This window comes from Bicyclus anynana, chromosome 14 (assembly GCF_947172395.1).
Source record: "Bicyclus anynana chromosome 14, ilBicAnyn1.1, whole genome shotgun sequence".
Taxonomy (NCBI): domain Eukaryota; kingdom Metazoa; phylum Arthropoda; class Insecta; order Lepidoptera; family Nymphalidae; genus Bicyclus; species Bicyclus anynana.
Window position 1 is genome coordinate 5,987,310 of NC_069096.1, and position 26,301 is coordinate 6,013,610.

General features: G+C 35.8%; 3 protein-coding genes across 4 annotated transcripts; all 3 read right to left on the bottom strand.

The window, feature by feature from the left end:
* Window positions 1–316: 316 nt before the first annotated feature.
* LOC112046216 (replication factor C subunit 5) lies at window positions 317–10,151 on the bottom strand. Its single transcript, XM_024082786.2, has 8 exons — window positions 9,969–10,151; window positions 9,794–9,858; window positions 9,491–9,618; window positions 8,925–9,087; window positions 5,070–5,229; window positions 4,194–4,408; window positions 3,140–3,217; window positions 317–528 (listed from the first exon to the last, which is right to left on the bottom strand). Exons 1-8 carry the CDS (start codon window positions 10,001–10,003, stop codon window positions 371–373), a joined length of 1,002 nt encoding a protein of 333 aa, XP_023938554.1. The 5' UTR covers window positions 10,004–10,151; the 3' UTR covers window positions 317–370.
* LOC112046217 (ras-related protein Rab-28) lies at window positions 5,246–8,894 on the bottom strand. Its single transcript, XM_024082788.2, has 4 exons — window positions 7,867–8,894; window positions 7,050–7,229; window positions 6,295–6,528; window positions 5,246–6,005 (listed from the first exon to the last, which is right to left on the bottom strand). Exons 1-4 carry the CDS (start codon window positions 7,951–7,953, stop codon window positions 5,787–5,789), a joined length of 720 nt encoding a protein of 239 aa, XP_023938556.1. The 5' UTR covers window positions 7,954–8,894; the 3' UTR covers window positions 5,246–5,786.
* Window positions 10,152–10,910: 759 nt separating the features above from the next.
* Window positions 10,911–26,254, bottom strand: LOC112046196 (cap-specific mRNA (nucleoside-2'-O-)-methyltransferase 1). 2 transcript variants are annotated; one of them, XM_052885332.1, is made up of 15 exons: window positions 25,935–26,254; window positions 24,746–24,847; window positions 23,793–24,086; window positions 23,225–23,679; window positions 22,571–22,714; window positions 22,030–22,303; window positions 21,317–21,513; window positions 20,597–20,780; window positions 20,182–20,407; window positions 19,215–19,329; window positions 18,091–18,334; window positions 17,296–17,396; window positions 16,114–16,229; window positions 14,783–15,027; window positions 10,911–13,762 (listed from the first exon to the last, which is right to left on the bottom strand). In XM_052885332.1, exons 1-15 carry the CDS (start codon window positions 25,945–25,947, stop codon window positions 13,524–13,526), a joined length of 2,949 nt encoding a protein of 982 aa, XP_052741292.1. In that variant the 5' UTR covers window positions 25,948–26,254; the 3' UTR covers window positions 10,911–13,523. The 2 variants fall into 2 exon arrangements, with proteins under 2 accessions (XP_052741292.1, XP_052741291.1); XM_052885331.1 differs by having other exon boundaries at window positions 23,225–23,694; window positions 25,935–26,253.
* Between the last annotated feature and the right edge of the window lie 47 nt (window positions 26,255–26,301).

The following is a 26,301-nucleotide window of genomic DNA, read 5'->3' on the forward strand; positions in this document are numbered from 1 at the left end:
GCGGCGTTTTCATTACTCAACTTTACCACCCCAAAAATAATTAATACAGAGAAATACTAATAAAAAAGTGTGTGTCAGCTCCAACGCATGAATGGAGTTTACTCTTTCAGATCGACTGTCTAAATATGTACTGATCACTATGTACGACTCAATACTCCTGAAAAGTGAAAGGTGCGCAACCGAGGAGCAGCAGGCCGCGCGTGCGCGCCCGCCTACGGTAATAATCCATAAAATTATAGTATAAAAAATATACTCCTGAACTAAAAAGTGACGCAAATTATTGGAATGATTTTGACATCCGTTAAAACTTCAAGTATAAAAAAAATAAAGTTTATTTAGTCTATAAAGTAAGTTAACACATTATACATTACTACGAAAGAGCTTCCAAGTCGATCTGATCCTTGCACAGTTGGAAGGTGGCGATGAGTGCGGCCAGCTCGATGCGTTCGCTGCACCCGCTCGCCAGTCGCGCCTCGGAGTCCGCCATATCTATCACCAGCTTTATTAGCACCTCGGGAGGGAATTTCGCTGAAATAATAATAATTCTTCATCAATCAATGAATATTATCAGCAAGGGTATATCAATGATACGTTCCCCCCAGACTATAAGGGGCCCCTTACGTATGAATGCAAAATTAGTAAAGTGTACTTAATACCCAATCTCACTGAATCTGGTGTTTCCCGGAAAAAGCGTATATAAAAGCTGCCTATACAAATGACAAAAAAAAGCGTGCTCCCAAAAGTTGAAACATCCTACTTATACTAAGTCGCTGTCACATTTATTTTAGGCAAACATTTTTGTTTCTGTTGTGAGAAACTTTTACCCTTTATTTGGGCCCGTAACTAATTTTGATACAGGGCCCCTCCAAAGCACGCTACGGCACTGATTATCAGTCCGTTTTAATGGCCAAAAGGATATGCCTCTCTTATTATTATTATCAGTCCTGAATTAGCCTATACGCTATCCGTATGTCTTGGGGTAGTACTAGAGATGACCGAAAAAAAAGAAAAAAACGAGCACACACAAGTCTCAAGCAACTTCAAAATTTTTTTTGTTTTTAATTGACTTTGATTTATACATATTCTACCCATGGTTCCTATTAACATTTTCTTTGCAGTTTACTTAAGGATAGATGGTACAGGGGAACATTGCTTCGGGCAACAAAGAACCTTAATCTGGCACTGTTTATTGTAGGAGAAGCGATTTAAAGCTTTTATCCGCCACACTGCTCTAATACAGGTTGGCAGGTTTAGATTGAAAATGTTTCAACGAATCCTATTGAGTGGTAATGACAATGATCGGTACCGGCTCAGAATACAGAAAACCACCAGAAGGAGTGATAGCGCAAAGAAGTGAAGCCATTTAAACTACACATTTTACGATTACTCACTCTGTGTTTGTCGTGTTGTTTGACGTGCTATACAGGTGACAAATTTAATTAAATTAAGCCGTCTTGTGCTATTCCTTCGTGTAAAAATGCCGTTGGTAAAAAAAAGAAACTGAATAGCATCACATTTCACGTGTAAGTAGCACAAATAAATATTCTTATGATATAATAATGAATAATTTTTACGTGAATTTAGTTGTCATAGAAACCGATGCCTTCATTTTGTAAGTGTTGCCAATGTAATTGTTTTGATTTTCCCTACTTTTAATTTCAATTCAAGGATTTATTATTTATGTAAAATATTAATCAACTAAATAGGTAGGCATAGGTTCCGGCAAGTAAGTTGAAATAAAATTGTGGTAATCAGCGCAGATAAAGAAAGTGTAAAATAATCTTAAAGCTTTAAAATTTTACAAATAACAATGGCGTGCTATATTATAATAAGTTCGTTCGTTCTTGTCTGTTTGTGTGTTTGTTTGCACATTTGTTTGTTTTCGTGTGCTTGTTTGGTCTTTTGTTTGTTTGTGTACCTACTTGTTTGCTTGTTTGTTTGAGCAAGAGGATTAAATAAAATATTTTTATCTTCAAAACACATTCTTAAAAGATATTAAACCAATTAAATGGCCTTATTTATACTTGAATTTTAAGAGACATAAAAATTAGAGAAATAAGACGAGATAATAATAACTGTGCACGCGATTGAAACACATATTTATAATAATAATATAATATAATTATATGGAATATATAAAATTATTATTGTAAATATGTATTTCTTTAGTTTGTTAGTTGATAAGTTTTATAATAACCGTCATATTACATCTATTATTTATTTGTCCTTGTCTTAAATTTTTTAGAGTTCATTTTCTTGCTGACTCTTAGCAATCACTAGAAAATCGGTCCCACTGTTTTTATTATTTACCATACAAGTTAACATTTAATGTGATGAACTGTACACTTATTGTTTTCCTTTTAACATTATAAATTTTTACCACAAAATAGGGAAAAATTTAACAGCCTCATGTACTAGCAACATTACGCGGGTGAGAAGTGCGACGAGTGCAGGCTGTTGTGTACAATTTTTGGACACACTGCGCACTATAGAATGACATCTAAACGTGGCTTCTGGTGGTTTTCTGTATTCTGAGGGTACCGGTATCGGTAATGACAATTTTGTAATAAGCCCGAAAGGTTTAGATTGACAATGTTTCAACGGATACTAAAGAGTGGTAATGACAATGATCGGTACAGATATCGGTAATGACAATTTAGTAATAAACCCGAAAGGTTTAGATTGACAATGTTTCAACGGATACTAAAGAGTGGTAATGACAATGATCGGTACAGATATCGGTAATGACAATTTAGTAATAAACCCGAAAGGTTAAGATTGACAATGTTTCAACGGATCCTATTGAGTGGTAATGACAATGATCGGTACCGGTATCGGTAATGACAATTTTGTAATAAACCCGAAAGATTTAGATTGACAATGTTTCAACGGATCCTATTGAGTGGTAATGACAATGATCGGTACCGGTATCGGTAATGACATTTTTTTAATAAACCCGCAGGTGGGATATCATTACACTTTATTGTTGAATCTCATTCAAATTGATCTCTTTACTCTACCCCAAAAAATATTAATATCAAGGTACCTTCTTACCTAACAGGATCTTGATAAAGTAAATAACATCGTGAGTTCATGATACCAGAGTTTCAATTGTAGTTAAACATATCTATTTATTTACCTCTCTGTATTATTGTGTGGATCTCAGTCAAAATGTCACCCAGCGCTAAACCTTTTGCAATCTTCAGATCTTGAATTTCTGTTATATATAAATTGAAGAAATAATTGAAAAATAACCGTATCTAAAATAAACATTTTTATCTCCAACTGTCTACCCGTGGAACTTGAGATTTGAGGCTTGGAGCTTGAGATTTCATTGTTGTTATTAGAAAACAAGACAATGAGCTTCAAAATAACATTGTTCTTAAATAAATAAGACGGCCTCATATTATTAAATTCTTTCTTAGTTGTAGAGAAAATGGAAATATTCATAATCATGGCTAATTAGATGAATCTATTAAACTATCGATTTTTAAAGGTTAAAATCGATCCATCAATCTGTGCTACAAACAAACAAGCATATTAAAAGTTATAACTTATAATACAACACGCTTGCGCTGGGGAGGTGGGTTCCAAACACATAAATTTATCAAAATTAATCGCCCTAATCTCTAAATCTACTGGACGGATTTTCATGCAGTTTTACACGTAGATGAGCTAAGTATAGAGCAAAAATTGCAAATAGGTCGACTTTGTACGCGGCAGTAGGAAAATAAATCAATCTTCTTTAATATAAAAATGAATCCCAAACTGCGTTGGTAAGCGCATAACTCAACAACGCCTGGACCAATTTGGCCAATTCTTTTTTTAAAATGTTCGTTGGAGTTCTAGGATGGTTTTTACGGCGAGAAAAATTCGAATAATTGCCGGAAAAACCATAAAAACAGCCCTTTTCTTTTTCCCATACAAATGTTTTCTAACTAAAACGTAGTCTTTTTGTGTTACCTATTGTATAAAGTTCATATTCATAATAATTCGAAAATGAGGTAGGGGTAGGGTAGGGGTGAGGTGGGGTAGGGTATGGTAGGGTAGGGGGTAGAGTAAGGGTATGGTAGGGTAGGGGTAGGGTAGGGAATTGGTAGGTAGGGGTAGTTGAAAGTTTACATCGAGTTTCACGCGGACGAAGTCGCGGGCGTCCTCTAGTTTATCATAAATTTTTGTTCTGCAAAGGATACTCTTAAAGCACTGCGCGAAGTCGTTCTCGTTGAGCAGACAGTTCAGTATGTAGTTGATGTCGGCGCGCAGCGGGTGGCCCACGCACGTGTACACGTTGTCCTCGGTGACGTCACGGTACGCGAGCCACGTGCTCTGCAGCGTGTTCAGCACCTTGCGCATGTCGCCGCCGGACAGCGTGAGCAGGGCCTTGATGCCGTCCTCGGAGATTTTGACGCTGTTGGACAAATCTTCGCCATAATCAACAGCCTAGTACGGTGTCTAAATATAGCGCGGCAATCGTGAGCGGCACGCCGCACGCTATTGCTGCGCTGTGGCCGGCCACCGCGCACGAATGTTTTTTTTTTTTTATAAGTTAGCCCTTGACTACAATCTCACCTGATGGTAAGTGATGAAGTAATCTAAGATGGAAGCGGACTAACTTGTTAGGAGGAGGATGAAAATCCACTCCTTTCGGTTTCTACACGACATCGTACCGGAACGCTAAATCGCTTGGCGGTACGTCTTTGTCGGTAGGGTGCTAGCCACGGCCGAAGCCTCCCACCAGCTAGACCTAATGTTTCTAAGATGTCTATACAAATCGCGCGGCAGGGCTCTGCTGCAGCGACCGGAAGCGGGTGCAGCGCGACTGCAGCGCCGGTATTATCTTGATTGTTGTAATCTATACTAATATTATAAAGCTGAAGAGTTTGTTTGGTCGAACGCGCTAATCTCAGGCACTACTGGTCGGATTTGAAAAATTCTTTCAGTGTTAAATAGACCATTTATCGAGGTAGGCTATTGGCTATATATTATCCCCGTATTCTTACGGGAACGGGAACCACGCGGGTGAAACCGCGCGGCGGCAGTTAGTTAGAATATATGAAGGAAGGACTCACTTCTCCTTGTCGACGATGTCGCGCAGGCGCGGCACGATCTGGCTCTGCTGCAGCGGCGCGAACCGGAAGCGGGTGCAGCGCGACTGCAGCGCCGGTATTATCTTCCCCAGGTAGTTGCATATGATGCAGAAGCGCACGTTCTCCGTGTACTTTTCTATTACTATAAACATAACAAATATTTTAGAATTCAGTCTCAAAATAGTAGCTTAAATATTATTTTATAAATTATTGTCATCACAAGTACGTACTACTTAACTATAAAATTAGAAGTTGGCCATGTAGGAAGGAGTTGGTATGGGGGGGGGGGGGTTAAAAGCTCCAATTAACTCTCTCTCTTTACTACAAGAGAGACGACTACATGTGGCCAATTAAAAATAGGCTGATGATGATACTATTTCAAACTATATTTTATGTTTTTTTTAAACTGGCATTATTTTTAGCCTAATCGCCCCATTATCCTCCATTATGTTATCAAGTAAAATAACAAAATGACATCTAATATAAAGCAACTCATTGGATTGATACAATACATAATATGAGGAAGATTTCTTACAATCTGGTAAAGATACAAAATTTCTTTACAGTGTTGCTGTTGACCTAGCAACACCATGACGAATATCATGAGTTAATTTAATATGATATTTAATTAACTTATAATTAAAATGAAAATAAGATATAAATAAACATAGTATATTTTCCAAAACTGTTTAATATCGGTCATTGGATAGAACAGATTGATGAGGAGTCTTTTCTCTGGATTTTCCGTAACATTTTTCTGTTCATAATCAAAGTATTATTGTCATTCGGAGACAGAAGTGGGTGTCCGTTTATTTGTTCAGATATTTGAGTGTCCGTGGATTTTCTGTGAGCCACCAATTCGACTGGCATTTGAACCCCCAATACTCTTGCTATTAACTTTGAAAATGCTGTGTTCACCTGAAAATAATCCATACTTTAATATTAGATATAAACGGGAAAGCCACTGTCTGTCTGTCCTGTTACCCTTTTTACGGAAAGTCACTGAACTGATTTAGGCGAAATTTGGTATATATAAATTGAAGCACACATAGGCTACTTTTCTCGCAAAAATAAACAGTTTCCGCGAGATTTGCATATAAAATAATTTCACGCGAAAAATTTATATGTAAGAGGAGTTATTAAAACTTATGTTAACTTGAGTCAAAACGTACAATAAAAACACTTAATCATAGAAACGATAAAGTACCATGTCACCAGTTTTCGCTGATCCTTTAAAGTTTTCCAAAAGATGTTCCGATGAGAACTTTTGGACACAAGACAACCTGACCGCCCTCTGATGCTCCAAATCCGATTTATTGCCAAACAGAGCCATCAACGGCTTGTTCGTCTCAGCCTCGAAGTTATCTTTGATTGCTCTCATCCATACTTCCAGTTTATCGAAGCTTTGTAAGTTTGTTAAATCGTAAACGAATATTACAACCTAAAATAAAGAATATAGTTTAGACAGATGATTTAACTAACAAAAGAAATAACTTCTAATACAATCTAGAGCATCGCCGGCCTATTTGCCTGAGGAGGGCTTGCCTAGCCTGTAATCAAAACAATTTTAGGATGTTAGCTAGAAAGCAAAGCCAAAGAAAGGCAAGCAAACCAGGCAAAGCTAAAGAATATAGGTACACACATATACCTATACTTTCCTCAACTAATTTATCTTTACCTGGCATCTGTTGGAAATTCAAGGACAACAATTCGCTTGGTCGCGCAAGATTGTGAGGAGTGGAAGGGAATGCATAGATATCTATATTCTTTTGTTAGCTATTAAATAACATAAAAAATAAGATAACATGGGTTTCGGCAATATAAATTAATTACCTACTATTATTTATCTGTATATTTTAAATGGGATTATAGCCTGAAATAAAGACTTATTATTATTATTATAAAGCGTGTTGTTTTATCGATAAATTAAAAATGACAAGGCAAAGTAAGTTCATAACTCACATCAGAAGCGTATAAGTAGTTGGGCAGCATATCACTACCTAGTGCGGCGCCCGCCACGTCGCATATTTGGAGTGGGGTGGGTGGACGCGCGCCCGCCCACTGCGCCGCGCTAACCTCCGCGCCTTGCGTGCTGCCCCACGACGCGCCGCAGCCGCCCAGGTACCGGTTACATATACTACTCTAACAAAATTAACACTCATCATTAACGGGTTGTTAATGATGAGTATTATTAATATTCATCATCATCATCATCATATCAGCCGATGGACGTCCACTGCAGGACATAGGCCTTTTGTAAGGACTTCCAAACATCACGATACTGAGCCACCTGCATCCAGCGCATCCCTGCGACTCGCTTGATGTCGTCTGTCCACCTGGTTGGGGGTCGGCCAACACTGCGCTTACTAGTGCGGGGTCGCCATTCCAGCACTTTGGGATCCCAACGTCCATCGGCTCTTCGAACTATATTAATATTATATATTCGTATTATATTACATATTCGGCTCACTGTTGAGCATCAGTCTTCTCCCAGAATGAGAGGGGTTAGGCTATAGTTCACAACACTAGCCCAATAGGAATTGGCAGACTTCACACACCTAGAGAATTGAGAAAATTTTCAGGTTTATATTCAGGTGTAAAACAACGAACTTCTTAAATATACTTTATGTAACGCAACGTAATGTACTTTTTTGGGAGAAAAAAAAACTCAAAGACTGTGAAATATACATATAAATGCAAAATTCTTTGATTGTTTGTTACAAGTAAGCCTCCACGCCTTTACCTTTCAACAGTAACAATAATATTAATAAAATCTTACCTTTCCAGTGGAAGGTTCGCCAACAAGAGTGATTTTCACTGATTTTCCCGAAAATTCTTCATCTTCAGATTCAGACATGGCACACATTCAAAGTAAAAAGAAATCATCAGTTGTGTGTATACGATAAAATAAGGAACCACATCTGATTTGTAAACTTACGTATTAACGTAACTTAAGTATTCACATTGTGAAAACTTTGTATGTATTCTTTGGTCACTATAGTTACCGCGTTATTTTTAGGAGTAATAAAAAAAATAATTTATATCCTTTGGATGTTTTGTTATATAATAACGTTTGTAATATTGAAATTGCGATAAGAAACACGAACTTACAGTACAAATTCGACATTGTTTTCATTTTAAGAATTCCATATTTAACAAGAATAGATATAGTTAAAACTCACGTGATATTTGGTCGGAGTATGCCCGACTAGTATGGATCGTGCCGCGATGCAAGAACCAGCTCATGACTAAGGGCCCCGTATGGGTTCGAAACTAGTCGGGCATACTCCGACCTAATATCACGTGAGTTTTAGCCGTGTTTCATAATCAATTAATATGAATAACACTCACGATAGTTTAAATTCTAAAATAGATATAGTCTTGCCAAGACCCCCTGTTTATCTGTGGTTTAGCTCGGAGATTATTAGTAGATATTAGAAAGCTGTAATTTAACTAAAGTATTATAATTTAGGTAAACCCTACATTTTACATAATTTGAAGCTACACTTGGTGGATTTTTTGGTGATGATTTTGATATTTTAAATAACAAGAGATAATAATAATAATTTAATGTTTGCAATCGCCACAATCTGTTCTATATTTGAACGAAAAGCTGTGGCCACATGAGTATTTATAAACCTGCTAGCAAATTACTACCTATTTCTAATATGATTATTTAATTATAGCATTTTTAATACTGTGCATATTGCAAATGGTAATGCTATAATTTCCTAGAATTCTATTTATTTGTTTATCCATAGATTACAAATTATACGGATTTGGAGGATGAAGATTGCGGTCCTGCCATTTATTATGATTGATAAGAGTTTCACTTACTTCTCCTCAATGCATTCTGTGCATCATTAGTCATAGCATCAGCTTCATCCAAAATAATGAGTTTTGGTCCTGCCTTGAATATTGTCCTTGTGGAAGCAAAGCTCAATATCTGCCCTCGTACAATTCCTATGCCTCTGTCATCTGATGCATTTAGTTCTAGTACCTGAAATTTAAGGTTATAAAATAGTTTTCTATTTATCTAATGTGCCTAGAAGAATCAGTTCTTTTATTTTTTATTCTTATTAGACCTTGACTACAATCTCACCTGATGGCAAGTGATAATGCAGTCTAAGATGGAAGCGGGCTAACTTGTTAGGAGGAGGAAGAAGAAAATCCACACCTCTTTCAGTTTCTACACAACATCATACTGGAACTCTAAATTGCTTAGCGGTACGTCTTTGCCCGTAGGGTGGTAACTATTTACGGCCTAAGCCTCCCACCAGCCAGGAAAGGACCAATTAAGAAAACCTCAATCGGCCCTCAATCAGTCATAAATTTCATTTTCTGATAGTGGGTAGAGGATCATTTATCTAGGTTAAAAATGGGGAATCTGTTCCATTCCTTACCATAGAATTAAACTGCTGTGGTGTGTACATTTTTCTTGCACAGGCAAGAATAGTTGATGTTTTCCCAGTACCAGGCGGCCCATAGAACAATAAATGGGGCAGTTGATTTTCTTGCATAAACTGATTAACTAAAACATTAACAAATTTTATGTGGATAATATAGTATGAGAATCTTTAGAAAAGTCACATAAATCTATCCTACAATCTACTAACACTAACACAAAGTAAATTGTGAAATATGAAAAAATTTAATGCTTAAATACTAAAGTACCTAAAGAGATAAAGTTATAGCTTCAGACTTACTTGTTTGAATAATATCATCATGAGACACCAAGTCTTCTAATTTTGATGGACGATATTTTTCCACCCTAAAGAAAATAAAAGTAAACGATTTTTTTTATTCAATAATATTGTTGTCTTCGCAACTTTAGTAGAAGCACATTGAACATTCCCAAATTTAGAAGTACTAAGTACTAACCATGGTAAATTTTTACTAACTTCTCCAACAGTCATATTTGTTTCTTAGTTCTTTGTATTACAAATCACTATGAGGAAGGAACTAATCACAAAGAAATGTTTACTATATCAAAATGCTGCTTTTTAATTAATAAAAATAACAAAAATTCGCGGCAAAATATTCATGCAACAAAAAAATTACAATGACATTGACATTAAAAAAAATGACAGTTGACACTGTCACCGATGGGCATAGTGATTTTATACTCATGAGATGGACATGGAAACGAACCTTTTAAAGGCTGTCACAGGTAATAAAATATTCAACCCAACGATTATTTTACAGTATAGGTATGTTACAAAGAGTATGTTACGTGCCTACAAAATCAGCTCAAAAAGAGGTAATTTATACTATAGTACGTAGGTATCTACCATAAATTTACGATTCGGTACAAGTACGAACGAATTTTGCGATAGGGCCGAATTAAAGAGGTCTAAGGGCTGATGAAGTCGCGGGCGTCCGCTAGTTTTGATATTAAGATTTTAAATTTTCTGAAGTTGTTATCCTCAGAAAACCAGCAATAGTGTTATTTAAAATTTTAACTGGCGGACGTCGTCCACATGAATTTCAGTTTTTAAATTTTTCACAAATCCCGCAGGAAACATTGATTTTTCCGAGATAGAAATTAGAAAGTAAACATTGCTTAATAACCTTCCATCAAAAGTCCCATTAAAATCGGTTCAACCGTTCCAAAGGTTATGATGGACAAACAGACTTTAAAAAGCTTGTTTTATGTTTTGGTATCCTGTAAATGTTTAACTAAATGAGCTTGGTAAAACAGTCATTATGAAATCAAAGACAGACACTTCAATATTTTTATATGTATTGTATTGTATTGATATTGAAAATAAAATGAATGTTTTGTATGATGAAAGGAGGCTCTTTAATTTAAAAAAAACTGAAAATATTTTACTTTCTTTTAATAATATTTCTTCCGAAAAGTAACAGTTAACATTGACTTACACTTATCTATGTTTAAGACTTAAATTAAAGAATAGTTTGTGAGCCAGTAAAAGTATGCCACAAACATGTTTCTCTTGGGTGATAATTCAAATAAAAACCATTTTTATAATTCGCGTCATTCAATGAACAGTGACTACCCTCTACCACTACATCGAAAAGCAGATTTTGCTTGCCGCCAAGAAACTCTGCAGATGCTCTGGTTAATTATGTTATTACAATTTGTAATTTACAATTAACATTTTATTTTATCTTGTGTGAAGAAGAAAGCAGGCTGACTGCTTTTATTAAGAAAGTTATTGAACAGCGGTAGCTTTCAAACATGTATAAAGACCAACGATTTTTGCCATCATTTACGCCTTATAGCGAAAATATGAAATTATAGCTTCAATATGTTAAAATCAGCTATGCCCACAAGGTGTAGTGATTGACTATCGTAATTCGAGTATGAGATATCACCCGAGAGGAAAAGATTGACCTGGCCCGCGGACTATAAATACATAAAATATCCCATTTAAAATAACAATAAAAATCTGCAAATGTTTCTCAAGTCTTTGATTCTTTTTATAAAATCAATAGTTGTAAAAAAGTCAATTCTACTTCACATCAAGTATACGAATGCATAGACATATACAAATACAGACAGATACAAATAGTATTTGCTAAGAGTGTATAAATATTGTATTATGTATTTTTAACAACCCATATCATTTGTTTATGAATACTGAACATATAGAGGAAAATAGTTTTTAAAACTCAATTTGGTAGATACCTAATATTTTTAGTTATAGAATATAACTATAACCCAGTTATGAAATTAAGGTAACATTTCAAAGAACTTATCTATCTTATTCTATAAGTCGACATAAAGTATATTATACAGTAGTAAACGCACGATGAGCTACAATAGACGGGATTTAAGTGACGTCACGACCTGATTAGCAGTCAGCTAACCAACGGAATAATTTACTATCCTATATTATACATAGATTATTTTGGGAAAGGTGATCAATTAGCTTACATAGAATGACACTGTTTCGGCTATTGTCCTCCTGTAGAACACTCCAAACATCTCTTCTTTGGCCTTCCTCTCCTCTTGGCGTCCTTCCACTTGCAAATTCAACATTTTTCTAGTAATATGACTTTCATCCTTCCGCAGTACATGTGCATACCAAGCTACCCACTATTTTTCTGCCATTGGCGTCATACTCAGACTTCCTCTTATATACTCACTAGCTGTCGTCGCGCGGTTTCACCCGCGTGGTTCCCGTTCTTGTAGGAATACAGTTCAGGGATAATATACATATAGCCTATAACCTTTCACATATAGCCTATAACCTTTCTCGATAAATGGGCTATATAACACTGAAAGAATTTTTCAAATCGGGCCAGTAGTTGTTGAGATTAGCGCGTTCAACCAAACAAACAAACGAAATCTTCAGCTTTATAATATTAGTAAAGACTAGTTTGTTAGTAAGGGGACTCCGGGAGAGTATACACGCCGTCCACTAAAATGTCCATAAATCTTTCTATACTTAGAAATCGCTATTTTCTTTAGATTGAATCTTAAACTGCATTATTTACGTATATTTTCTCATAAGAAAGTTCAATTAAACATTTTCAATTTATGAGTAACTAGCCGACGCCGCGCGGTTTTATCCACGTGGTTCCCGTTCCCGTAGGAAAACGGAGATAATATATAGCCTATAGCTTTCCTCGATAAATGGGCTATCTAACACTGAAAGAATTTTTCAAATCGGACCAGTAGTTCCTGAGATTAGCGCGTTCAATCAAACAAACAAACTCTTCAGCTTTATAATATTAGTATAGATTCCTTATTTTATCTATTCTTACTCCTCGTCACACCACACATCCATCACAAACATACGCATTTCGTTCGCATGCATTTTCCTACTATCCGTCCCTTTTACCGCCTAAAATTCTGATTCATACAGCACAACAGGTCTTACAACCGTTTTAAATATTTTATCATTAAGTAAATTTCATAAAAGCCTCGAGGGTCACTTAGTACACCTGAGACATGTCGCCATTTCTCTATGTATACTTATAATATTGTATTCAAGAAAGCGTACAAAAATTTTTGTAGCCTGAACTAAGGACTTGAAGTAAGATTATATGATTTCAAGCTAGCTAGATCAACAAGGATGATAACGAACAAAATAAATCATCCGACCTAAATTAACAAAATAATCTTTGAAACCTAACAGGCACCATCAAACAAGCAAACGAAGTTTTCACCTGCATTAAATTATTATTATCATCATTGTATAAGCCCCAATAAACAATCGCTTATATTTTAGTACCCATAGTTATTTTGAAAGGCCTCCGAAAATTCTCTTTTTTTTTTTGTTATCCTTTACATATGCTCAAATGTGCGTTTATAAATAAGTACAGTTCACAATGTTTACCATTAACATAGACATAGACACGTAATATCCCATTCAGTACATGTTTTTAACATCTATTAATAAAATATTGTATATATTGAAAAAAATGTCCAAGAATAAATTCATTTTACAGTCGTCAGTAGAAGATTTACACTTTACTTTTTACATATTCTTCCATATCTGCCCTCGTAGCGCCATTCTTCGATTGACCTTCATAGATAGCAATTGCCCCCTCCCAGTTCCACAAAACTCTGTTGTTGTAAGCGGCGATCATGTCTAAACAGGCTGAACTGGGGAATTCGTATTGGCTGATAGATTTCCTGTTTGGTCCCATATAATGGTAATACCTTTCTCCACTCTTCTTTGAAATTTGCGCCATCCATGGGTCTAAATAAAGAAAAATTAATTTGTCTTATTTCAATTAGGTTGTAATAAGAGAGCTAGGCTAAGCTAAGAATACCACACAGCCTGAAGATATACCACACAGTTAGCTATATAGTACATGTATTACCTAAGAATTTGTCTCGAAATTGTGGTTTCTATGTGAGCGGCTAAAAACTTTCAAAACCTGTGAATCATCAGCAGTCTATTAACTGCCTACTACTGGGCCAGACCTCCTTCTTTTTAGAAGAGGTAAAAAAAAAATCAAACTTTCTGTTTGAATCTTTAACTATCTTTATCCTCAGACCAATTAATTTCCTTTGGACTTGTAACATACTCAAATTCACCAACAAAATTGTCTCATAAACACTAATAAATATATTTTGTGTCCTTACACTACACATAACTATAAAGTTAAATCATAGTATACACATAAGTAATTTTAAAGCAATGAGACATTGATTCTGTAGATGCAGTTTTTAAGAGCACGTTAGATCGTGGTCATATACTTATGACAGAGGGGTAACGTCTAGCGAGGCAGGTCCTAAGGTAATAGGCTAGTTGACACTTTTTTTTAAATGGTCTTAAATTATTCATTTCGTTCTACTAGATTGAAAACATTTTTTTTTCATATATTTTTGAGATGTGATTACATGAAAATTTTAGTTTTTAAATAATTATGTTTTTGACAATACGAGCCGAAACGCCTGTCGGCCATGACAGTCTATATTTCAACTGTTTCATGACGTCACTATAATGAATCCCTTACAAAAGGAGCGTTTGACAAAAATATTAGTTAACAATTTAGTCTGAAATTTTGTACATCAAGTGTGTTAGTGACGTCACAAAATGGACGACAGGAAAAATTACGTGATATTTAAATTAGGTTTTATGAGAAATGCTTAACTTTCGTTAATTGATATCGATATATTTCGGACCCTTATTCCATGTACTACACGAAATTAATATTGTTCATACTAAATTATTAAATTTATATTAACGCTAAAAATAGTAATAAATACAAACCCTTAATTTCCTTTATAAAAAGTAATGCGCCGACAGTGGTGAACAAGTTGTCGTCTTGCCTGCGGCCTCGCTTCGGGATGTCAACAGTGAGTGCTTGCTTCGTAAACTTCATGGCTCGATACTCCAAGTTAGCCATTGTTGACGGGAATGTCTCCAGTGTAAAGAACCTCTTGCATCGTATGGGCACAATTTCATTGTTACCCAGTTTCTCCAGAGCGTTGCAGAACATGTTACATTGATTGATACTGGAAGAAATCCAAAATAATGAACCATAATAATGTAAAGGCTAAAGATTGTGAGTAAGTAAAACTACGGAACAAATTTGTTGAAAGGAGATGGTCCAAAATTGTATGGAGCCCAGCCCAAAATTGATTATACAAATCTAAGAATTTACCTTAATTCATTCGAAATAATATACATTCTCTCCCAAGAAATGCAACACTAATATGGGTATTATTGGCGGATTGATGACGTTTCCAATGCAGTAGTCGATTTGACGATTGCTGTCAATTGTCATGTCACAGTTGCTTTAAGGGCGCCATCTTGATTTATCTCAAAAACTTGAGTTTTAATTTTATTTATTTCTTTTTATTTAGTTAGATTTATTCACTTATTTAGATTTTAATAAAATCTTTGAATTTTTTAAATTTTAATGTTATGGGGAACAAGAGTGGACCTGAAATGGGCCATCTCCATTGGAATGGAAATAGATAATACCCTCGATAAATATAAAGGAATAAGATAAATCAATTAGATATATGCTAGTAATGCTCAGTCCAGAATTACAACGATTAAGTCGTTCTGAAGTTAGGGATCAAAGGAAAAAACAGATTCAGTTTTAAAATATATCTATCATAATCATTATCATTACAACTGACGGACGTCCACTGCAGGACATAGACCATTTGTAGGGACTTCCAAACACCACGATCCTGTGCCGCCGGCAACCAACGACTTTGTAGATATATAGCATTGATCTCCTATTAAAAAGTGGGTGGACAATCAGCGACCCAAAAACGTATGCCAAACATAACTTTTTGGCACTCAATTCAGGTAGTCGGATTTTCAAATTCAACCTTTGCGTTGAACGTTGAATTTGCTCTTAATTTGGGATTTTATTGAATATTGGACTATATTTAAAGGCCTTTAGGTATTATTTTCTTTATAAACAATTCTGAAACTGTCAAAGCAAAATTGGCCAGTTTTTAAGTGAAATTTTCTACATGATTGTGCTTCCTTTTATTATAAGAGGTCAATGATATATAGACATAAATAGAACTAAAAAATTGGTTCATCGTTACTATCCACGATATCAAAAGTTAGCAGCGTACCGATCAGCAAGTGAATACTGCGATATATCGATCCCGCCGAGCATCACGGCGTCGATGACGTGCAGCGCGTTGCTGTACATCTGTTTGGAACCCTGGCCGTTATACTCACGGACTAACTGAAAAAAAGAACATCTTCTTTTTAATTAAAACTCTTTAGAGATACTGGTGCCTCGTCGAAGTCCTACAGAAAAAAAAAACAAAAAAACTAATGCATTGCGTATGGTTACTTCAAAAACAGTATTTGCATTATACAGTAAAATAAACAAACATATATTTATCCACTAAACTTGCTTGACTGTAGAAACAAAGTAACTTCGTATTTGCAAGAGCTTAACTATGATCAAAGCGAGATATCCTAAAAATTCGTAAATAATTTTACTTTCACATATTAAGTACATATTAAGTATTGTTGGCACACTGTACAGGATTGTGTTAAATATACTCAGAGGCACAATTATTTGCCCACTGTAATAATCAATCAATCAATCAATTTATTTATTTGCAGATACATGCGTACGTATATAAATACAGGTGGTCGGTTGATGCATATGATGCGAGTATATTAAAGTGGGCGGATAATTGTGCCTCTAAGTATAGTTCATCGCACTGGTGGAGTCGCACCATCCATCAAATCCATCCAACCAGCTTCATTTCTAATTTGCTTGTTGGTAAAGAGTGCACATCGAGTATGGCTTTAGTACAGATATGCCATCGCGGATATTTTTGTAGAACTATAAATGAGGAATTTTGCACCATGCATTGATTTGTTAAATCTCGTTAGGTAGAGAAGTTTTTTTTTTAATTTAACCACAGAATCAAGTCAAGTTGATAAGAATTTTACACATACAGGTTCGTTCACTTTACGGGTTGATTTTTCCTGTTAATTTAGTTTCCCATATATGTTAATTTTGTTATTTTTTTTACTCTGTTTTTTTTTTGTTTCATTATTTTATTTTACTTAGTATATATTATATAATTTAAGTTAAGACACGTCACGTAGACACGTCCGTGAACACACAAGGTTTCACCTGAAAACCAACGCCACAGCTCGCTGTGGCATCGTGCTGAGGTGGATACCTTTTTTGTCCACGACCAGATGTATGTATTGTATGTTCTGTTTTTTTATTTCATTACTTGTGTGTGGACAAATGAAGAGATTCTATTCTATTCTATTCTACATACCTCTCCATACAATAACGTTTTCGCAGGCAGAATAACTTGTATATTAGATAAATATTTCCAACTTGTGTTAATTAGTTGGTGCACAAGTTTTCCTCCGCAACCTGAAATATTTTTTACGCTTATATCTTTTTTAAATAAAATTGAAATTTTTGCAAAATGTTTGGGGTAGAAATGTATCGTACATAGTAAAGTAGATGTTCGTATAGATCGCAATATTATAGGTCATTTTTATTCAGACTACATAGTGGAGTCAAATAAAACATAGAACAAGCAAATGCAGGAAGTCCTCAGAAACAGTTCCGATTTTAATGTTTTTTTTTTAAGTCATGTTTTTTTATGTTATTTAAAATCAGAAATGTTTTGGCGCGGGGACGAAATTATTTATATTATAAAAAAAATATTTATGCTATTTATATAAAAAATAATTAAAAAATAATACCCACTGCTACTATTGTTTAAATAATATAAATCATTCCGTCCCCACTCCAAAAGGTTTCTGATTTCAAATAATATCAAGAAACAAACTGAACAAAAAAAAACATCAAAATCGGAGCTGTTTCTGAGCAGGTCGAGGGTAAATGCCCTATTGACTCGGCTAACAATATATAGAAGTAAAACACAACAACGCCACGGACATAGACCGGCTCCGTATCGCCTCGAGCCGTTGGTAGGTATTTGAGGCAAGTTATAAGCTTGTCATGTATGTCTTCTATGCTACCCTAATACAGACTATCTGGGGAGTAGTGGGAATTTTTCTTTTTTGAAAAAAAAATATGTGTATTATATAAACCGTACCTATATACATTGTCAAATTCTGGTTACCCTTCCCATTAGACAAGAAAGTGAATCGCCAGTCGTACACATTTCTAATCAAGTTCGCAATGTCCGGTGGTTTCTCCAAATAGCGCGGCGGCGAATTCATATTATCATTTTTATATGAGTACGGAGTATGGGATTTGCTACTCGCTGCCTTCATGATGTCCGAGAACATGTCCTTTGGGTAAACTTTAGCTGGTTTCTTACGCACTTCATCAGGAAGCTGAAAACAATGAATATCCAAATTTAAACTTTCTTTACGGCTCTGTGTTCTGGCCCTTTTGAGTTTGAGACATTTACTACTTGCAACCGACCGATTATAAAATTAAAAAGAGAACAAAGCTCAAAGCCTACATTTTTTACTACAACTCGTAGATGGCCTAAGGAATCAGTGTTATAATACATGGACTACTGTGTTGTAAATAATACCTTCATTTATATACATTAAAGTCAGTTAGTGCACACATTACAGTTAGCACAACATGCATTAATATTAGCTAGGTTAAAAATATACATCAGATACCAAAAAAGCAACAAGCAGAGGGCCTACTGGCATGCCTTTTCACTAACTATTCTATTCTATTAATTATTATTAAATCATCAACCAATTTTAATAAAACAGAAATAAAACATTTCTAAAGGCCAGGCCTCCCTTCTTATAGAAAACAGGATCTGGGAGAAGGACCCACCACTCTGCTTCAGGACTGGTAGGCTTAGGGTAATATTTTTATATTTTAGTTAATAAAAAAACTTTGGAGCACTTAAAGGCCCGTAGGCCCAATATGCTTCTATTATCTATTGCTACAAACATGCATTTTTAAATAATAAATAGGGTAGGGTTAGGGAGGGATAGGGTAGGGGTTGGGTAAGGGTAGGGGTAGGGTAGGGGTAAGGGTATGGTAGGGGTAGGGGTAGGGTAGGTGTAGGGCAAGGGTAGGGGTAGGGGCAGAGTAGTGTAGAGTAGGTATAGGGAAGAAGTGCACAAAAGTCATAGCGAAGTTTGACGGGGTCCGCTAGTAATATTTAAGTATATTTTAAGTAAGAAGAAGAAGAATTAAAAAAATCTTAATATTTAAACACTTATTAAACGGTAAACACCTTACATTCCATAATTTTAAGCATTTTTCTCTCATCTCAGCTTGGTTTACTTCCTTTAAATTTTTGTCTTGGCAAAATGCAGCGATTTTCAGCAAATTTTTTATTTGTTTTTCACCAATTCTATAAATAGAAAAAAAAACAAGTATTATTAGAGTAAAATCCGAGCAACTACTATGCATACCTTAAAATAAACGGCTATGTTTGTTAAAACAATGCATTGCAAATTATAACAGTGATTCCAAATTAATAGTGCTGAGTTTTTTTTTTTGTTTTCTGATTGTGTAAGTGCCGTAGGCTCCTTATGGGACCTCAGCGGCGTCACCGGGAGGTTTGGGCGAGTGCAGAAGCATCGCCTGATGGGGCCCGAAGGCAGAAACTGAGAAGATAGGCGGAACGACTCTCTAAGGGCGTCTCCTCTGAGACTCGGACCTCGACTCGACTCGACTCGACTCGAAGAGGGCCGTTCGGGAAGGGTATTTTGGCCTAAGTGTATCAGTCTGGGCGCCCCCGAGATCGTGAGTTAAAAAGCCCACGTCTGGGTCACTTCCAATTTTTTTAATTCTTCGGGCGATTTTAGTCTCTATTTTAAGGAGTCAAACTCTATTGTCATCGCAACAAAAGAGAGAGCGATATTTATGCCATTTCCTTTGTTGCGATGGAATGTACACAAAATTATCTTGTTATCTCTTGGCGCGTATTCAGGCCACCACCACCACCAGTGAGTCTCCCTAACTGTCAATCTCACCTGCTCGTGGTGCACCCTGCGGATGGACCGACGAGGCGCTGGCGACCGACGAATGGCGGTATTTCTATTTCTACAGGATAGACTATTAAATGCCTCAGGTGCAAGAAATCTAGTTCTGCGCTGACCAACTTGCTTGCCCAGCGTGGACTCGGCAAGACTTTGTATTGACAGCAAAAAATAAAGTATATAAAACAATAGTAATAATGATTACTGTTGATTCAACTTACGAACAATTGCTCTTATATATGTATTCATAAAACGCCTGATCTTCTTGCATGACAGACAACGGCACCAGCTCGGCGACGTCCGTGTTCTTCTTGGGACTGTTCCACAGTATCGAGTTGACGGAGAACAGGTGTTGCTCGGCCGCGTCGGTGTTCGGCTTCTTCCACTTGCACACCAGGTACCGCTCCGAGTTGGCGGGCCGAGATGTTACTGGTTTGTGAATGCACACTAAAACAATGCATTATGGTCTGAGATCCGGCATCAGAAATGTATACCCTCATCTGTTATTCATTAGTGCTATGAAATAAATGATAGACAATATTCACAATGACACATTGCATAAAGGTTGCCTGGTTAAATTGCTGCCAAACATATTTTTCATACAAAATCAAGGAAATATTAGTATTTACTTCATACCTTTTTCAAAACACCTGTACATGATGTAGACGAGCCCCACGCTAAATGCGGTGAACAAGTCGAACAGTTTCACGACAAAATGGCCGCCCGTCCTCACGAGCATCAGCGCCGCAAGGCATTGGCACAGATACAGCTGCTTCGACAATATCTCTTGAATGTTCTCCTGGCCTTCCACAGAAAATCCCTGACAAACATCATTCATATTAGTAGGGGAGCCCGGAATGCCAAATTTGCAGTTACTCGAGCGTCATGGGGACCGATTACATTATAGAAAGAATAAATGGTTATTTACTTTCTCGCTTTTAGCGGTAGATAACTACAGACTACAAACTTTAAAAGCTATATACATTACTTTGGCTTACTGAAATTGACAGAAAATTTTAGGGATTAATTAGAAGGTTATTTCCTTCAAAATAAGTAAAAAAATAATCGCGCTCGTAACTCGAGAACTAAAATATAAGGGTTTTATTTTGTAACTTTGAAATTCTCTCATTCCATTACGTTGCACTCAAATCGTCAGATTTACGAAATGTGCAGTTTTTTAACCGACTTCCAAAAATCTTAATCTGGCGTACTGGTTGAGTATTTCTAAAGTTAGTTTTTATTTTGGTTGCCCTAAACGTACTCACCAATATTAAGGGCTCATACTAAGATATAGGAAAATAACTTTTAAACGCTAGAGTAGCCGCAAACCTAAGCAGTTGTTGTTTCAAAACTTACTCCATCAGCCATAAGAAAGTGTACTCCAACATCATCAGTTTGTTTCAAAACAAAATCTTTTAGTGAAGACAAGTTAGCAGGGTCGAAAATGTTGCCATCGTCTTTCACTCCATAGTAAGGATTAAATGTTTCTGGAGTGCCCGCGTGGAAATCAGATAACTTGAAATCGTTCAAGCCTTTTAGAGTAAATCCAAAACCTGAAACAAATCATTATAATAATAGTTAAAAGTAAGTGTGACTGCGATGTAAAAGACGCCACGCGGTTTCAACTGCGTAGTTCCCGTTTCCGTCGGAATATGGGAATAAATATTATAATATCTATTGGTAAAAAGAATCGTCGACGACTACATGCCGGGCAGGGAAGGTGAGTGTTTATGCATTTTAAAGGAATTCCTTGAACTCAAACCTACTCCCAAGGTCACAAATCCTGAGACCTTCTTCTTCTTCTTCTTTATTCTGGGCCGTTTCCGCACTTAGCCATTTGATTGGCCGTTGTGCGTGGGTATCCTGAGACCTGCTCGAAGTGTTTCCTCTGCCACAAAATATCACGCATAGGAATACAGGGATAAAATATGTTCATCAGGGATTATGTAGGATTGTAATAGTGAAAGATTTTCACGGAGTCGCGATTCATTTTTCATCAAATAAACAGATGGGTTAAGGTTGTATCAATACTATCTTAGACTAATAAAGTTTAGAAAGCAATAAATTACCTTTTGCCCTCCATCCTCTCTTAAACAAGACATATTCAGAGAAGCCGCCGGGGCCAGCGCACACATCCGCAAAGTATAACAAGTCCTTTTTGTCTACCGCCCACTCGCCACTCTGTTTCTTGGGCTTTGTAAACATATAATCAAACACTGAATCCATATTAGCCATCTTAACAGCTGCACGGTTTAAGAATATGACTGATCCGATAGTTTCGTAGGGATTGCTGCGAAATCTGGCACTCCTCATATCTTCACCATCCAAGTTATCGAACATATTCTACAAAAAATAATCATTATTTCAATCGCTTCACACATCACAAGAACCAAAAAAAAACAAAATTACCATGTCAGTATAACTACTTATAATGTCATGACTAATTCATGCTAAATTACAGCTTACGAAGATTCTCTGAGCTAATCTAAGGACAGTCAGATGACCGGTTAAACAGACAACCAGGAACCCGATGACATAATGTCATCGGGTTCCTTGTTGATTAAGGAACACTAAAAAAGCAGCAATTAAATGAGGATGAATCTGACTTACCTTGGATTTTAAAATTCCTCTAAGTATTTGTGGATCTACAAAATCATACTCGTCATCTATAGTTAATTTTTTGGTATCCTTTCTCAGCCATTTTTTCAAAATATCTGCTGTCAAGGTCTCTTCTGGGGGCGTGTTCATCCATAACTGTCAATGATATCTTATAAATAAATCTAATATTTAAAAATGTTTAATCCCTAGAAATAATTAATAAAGCAAAACAACGTTTGCCAAGTCATCCAGTAGTACACGTAAAATTTTCGTGTCACAGTGATAGTTGAAATACATCTTGACTGCTTGACCGATTTTGACGAAGTTTTATATGTACAATCGGTAGGTCTGTCGTAGGTTGTTATCTATTTTTCATACAAAGAGGCGTTTACAAGGCGTAACAACGTTTGCCGAGTCAGTAATGTTTATGGCTGCAAAATTCCAGTTTCAAAAGTAGTTAATGAAATATATAAAAATTTGCATTGCATTTGATTCAATGCTGTGCTATGCTATGTACCTTAACTTAGTAGTTTAGACATAGTTTGTTTGTAAGAATGTGTAGTTTTTATTTTTATTTACATTTACTCCCTGTATCATTACATTAAAGGTTTGGCTATTATCAAACTGGTGAAAATTATAAACAAATTTAATAATAATTGTTGTTACCACTTCCTCTGTAGCTTCGGGAGGAGATTCATCAGGAGTCCATTTAAATTCCTTGGGTGCATCTCCAACAACTGAGGCCTTCAAACCTAAACCTCTTCTGCCCTTCTGGGTGGAGGCCTGGACTGGTTCTACTCTACCAGATTCAAATTTACCCAAACCTTTGCCAGGCATGTGACCCATTTTGCTCATCATCCTTTTAGATATCTCAGAATAACCACTGGAATATGTATCCAACTCCTTTTGGCTTTCAGAATTGTTATAAAAGGTGTTATCGTTGGATGTTTGAAAACTTGAACACCCTGCTCTATCGTCTCCATCATCTTTAAAACCTGGTCGGTCATACTGTTCATTGGGCGACGAACATGGCTCACTAAGACTACTCCTACTTAATCTGTTAGATTGCTCTGGACTCTGGTCCGTATAGCTAAGCCTACTGGCTCGTTTAGGTTCTGCTCCTGAAAATTGTGACCCTAAAATCACAAATGATACATGAAATTTATATGAAACACATCATTTGATGATGGTCAGCTTTAGAATTTACAATCTGAAATAACTATTGTAAACTCACTTGTGTATTCTCTTTGGCTGTCAGATGATTTACTATAAAATGTGTTGTCAACAGATCCTTGAAAGCTTGCACGTCTAGATGTCTCCTCACCATCATTATCATGAAAACTTGGCCGATAATCGTCACGTTCATTTGGAGAGGAACAATTTTCACTCAGGCTACTTCTGCTAAATCTGTTTGATCTCCCTGGACTTTGATCAGTATAGGTATGTTTAATTTTACTTGGCTTAGTTTCTGTGGGGTACTTATCTGTATACTGAGGGCCTGGAGAGTCATCATCTGAATCTTGAGCCACTAAAAATATTATGTACTCATTTATAAAATAGAAAAACTTCATTGACTAATTTTAATTAATGAGTTCTTAACCTTCTTAAATGTACTTGTTTCAAATGCACTACAACCTACAAAGACAGTCTTTTTTACACATTTTTATAGACATCATAAGAAAAATGTTAATACAGCTACTAGCAGATTATGATTGTATTATTGTGCCACTTTTGTCTGTAAACTCAGATGTTTTTTGTTTAATAAATATGTGTAAATGGTTTCATGTTTACCTGATTACAGTGCAGTCTAATATGGGCGCATCATAATAGCTCAGACAGAAGGCATTGGTTGAATAGTACACTTTATCAGGTCTGAAGCCCAGTCAACAAAACAAAGACAGAGAGACAAAAAAATAAATATTTTTGGCTTCAGTATCTATTATTCCCAACAAACAACTTCAATGTACATAATTAGACCAGCCACAGTTTTATTGTAATTGTACATATTATAAGTATAGATAAAGATAATTATATATTAGTCTTAAATTTGATGCATTTTAGTTTTGTGTGCAAGTATTTTCAACAAAATAAAAAAGATAAAATTTTTGAATCATTAGAAATATTTACTGATTAGAAAATATTATCTACCTTGAACTTTATATAAACTTAAACTTATTATAAACTAACCAGATCCATGGGAGGTTGTGGATGAAGCACCATGCGTGTCAGCACGGGAACGCTTTGTTGGAACAGGGCATTCATCACTGCTTGAATCTTCATCAGAGGAATCTAAAGGCATAAATCAATAAAATCTTTAATTATTTATGGGCAACTTAGAAATTTTCACACATTCTTCTGTCCAGTCTAAAGAGCTATCATATTATTTTAACATGTGAATGCGAAAGGTCATTCATCACGAAATCTCGAAAACCGCTTAATGTCCAAAGCTGACATTTGGCAGGGAGGTAGTTAATAATTAGTAGGTAACTAAGAACAGATTTTGCGATAGGGCCGGATTAAAGAGATTTTAGGGCGAATGAAGTCGCAGGCGTCTGGTAGTACATTTATCAGATCAAACTTCCTTCACCAGTCCTTAAACCTAATACTTATTGAGAAAAATGTCTAGGGATTCGGGATTTGAAGTAATTATTTTTACTTTAAAGAATATTGGCCACAGCATTTTTTAAATATGAGCAATCCTCCCTCCAATTAGTCATAAAGACTGTTTTACAAGTGGGTATAAAATAATAATAATTTAATATATTTGTCATAATTCAAGGAGTTTTTCTCTCTACCACTCGATGGACCCGGCACCCGCACAGTGAATCCATGGAATGCTAAGATATTTGTCTCATAAATTAATTATTAATTTCCATAAAAAACTATGAAATGTGTTTATGCTACCACGCCACAAGCATTCTAAACTTCAGAATTCACTTTGCCAAGCCTACTTCTAATGCCTAAGCAGCAAAATAGATTGTAATAGCTTCCGGATTTCGCAGAGCAAATTTACACAAGCATTTTATTTTAAGCACATTACAATTAAGTCTTGAGGAAACTGTATTAGGAAAGACAAATATTTTCTTTTCTTTTTCTTTTTTTTTTAACATTACCCATACACAATAAATAAAGCCAAGCTGCTTCACAGACACAGTGACCTATTTCTCATGTCAGTACAATTATACAGTATAAGCAAACAATTATTTATATATACAAACACAAAACAGATAACACTATATATAATATCAAGCAGTTCCACTTAACAGAAAGAGTGTCATATTTCTTAAGTCAGCATAATAAAGTGTCTTGGTCATTGGAAAACCAAAGCTAAGTTTCAAATTACAGATATAAATCCACAATACACAAGTAAACATACCTGAAAGGTTCATGATTGCCTTCTTTTATCGGCACCTTCCAATCAATAAATCCTGCAATTCTATAAAAATGCTGAATGTTCTACATAAAATGTTGTTAACTTGGTTACTTTGTCGTGTCAGAGAAATAAAGCACCTTGGCTTTGAATGCTTAACTTCGCTTCAACAGTTAGGCATTACAAAACAAATCGTTTCAATCTGTAACTACTAATAAATTAAATATTAATTCTAATTGCGATTTGATTTGTTCGGTATTATTATTGAGAAAAACTATAGCGCTGATTTGATGCGGGAATGCCCTGCCTGTCAGCGAGCTGTCAGTGTCAGCCTGTCATATCATAAGGATGGCGATCTGAGATCGATTAATCG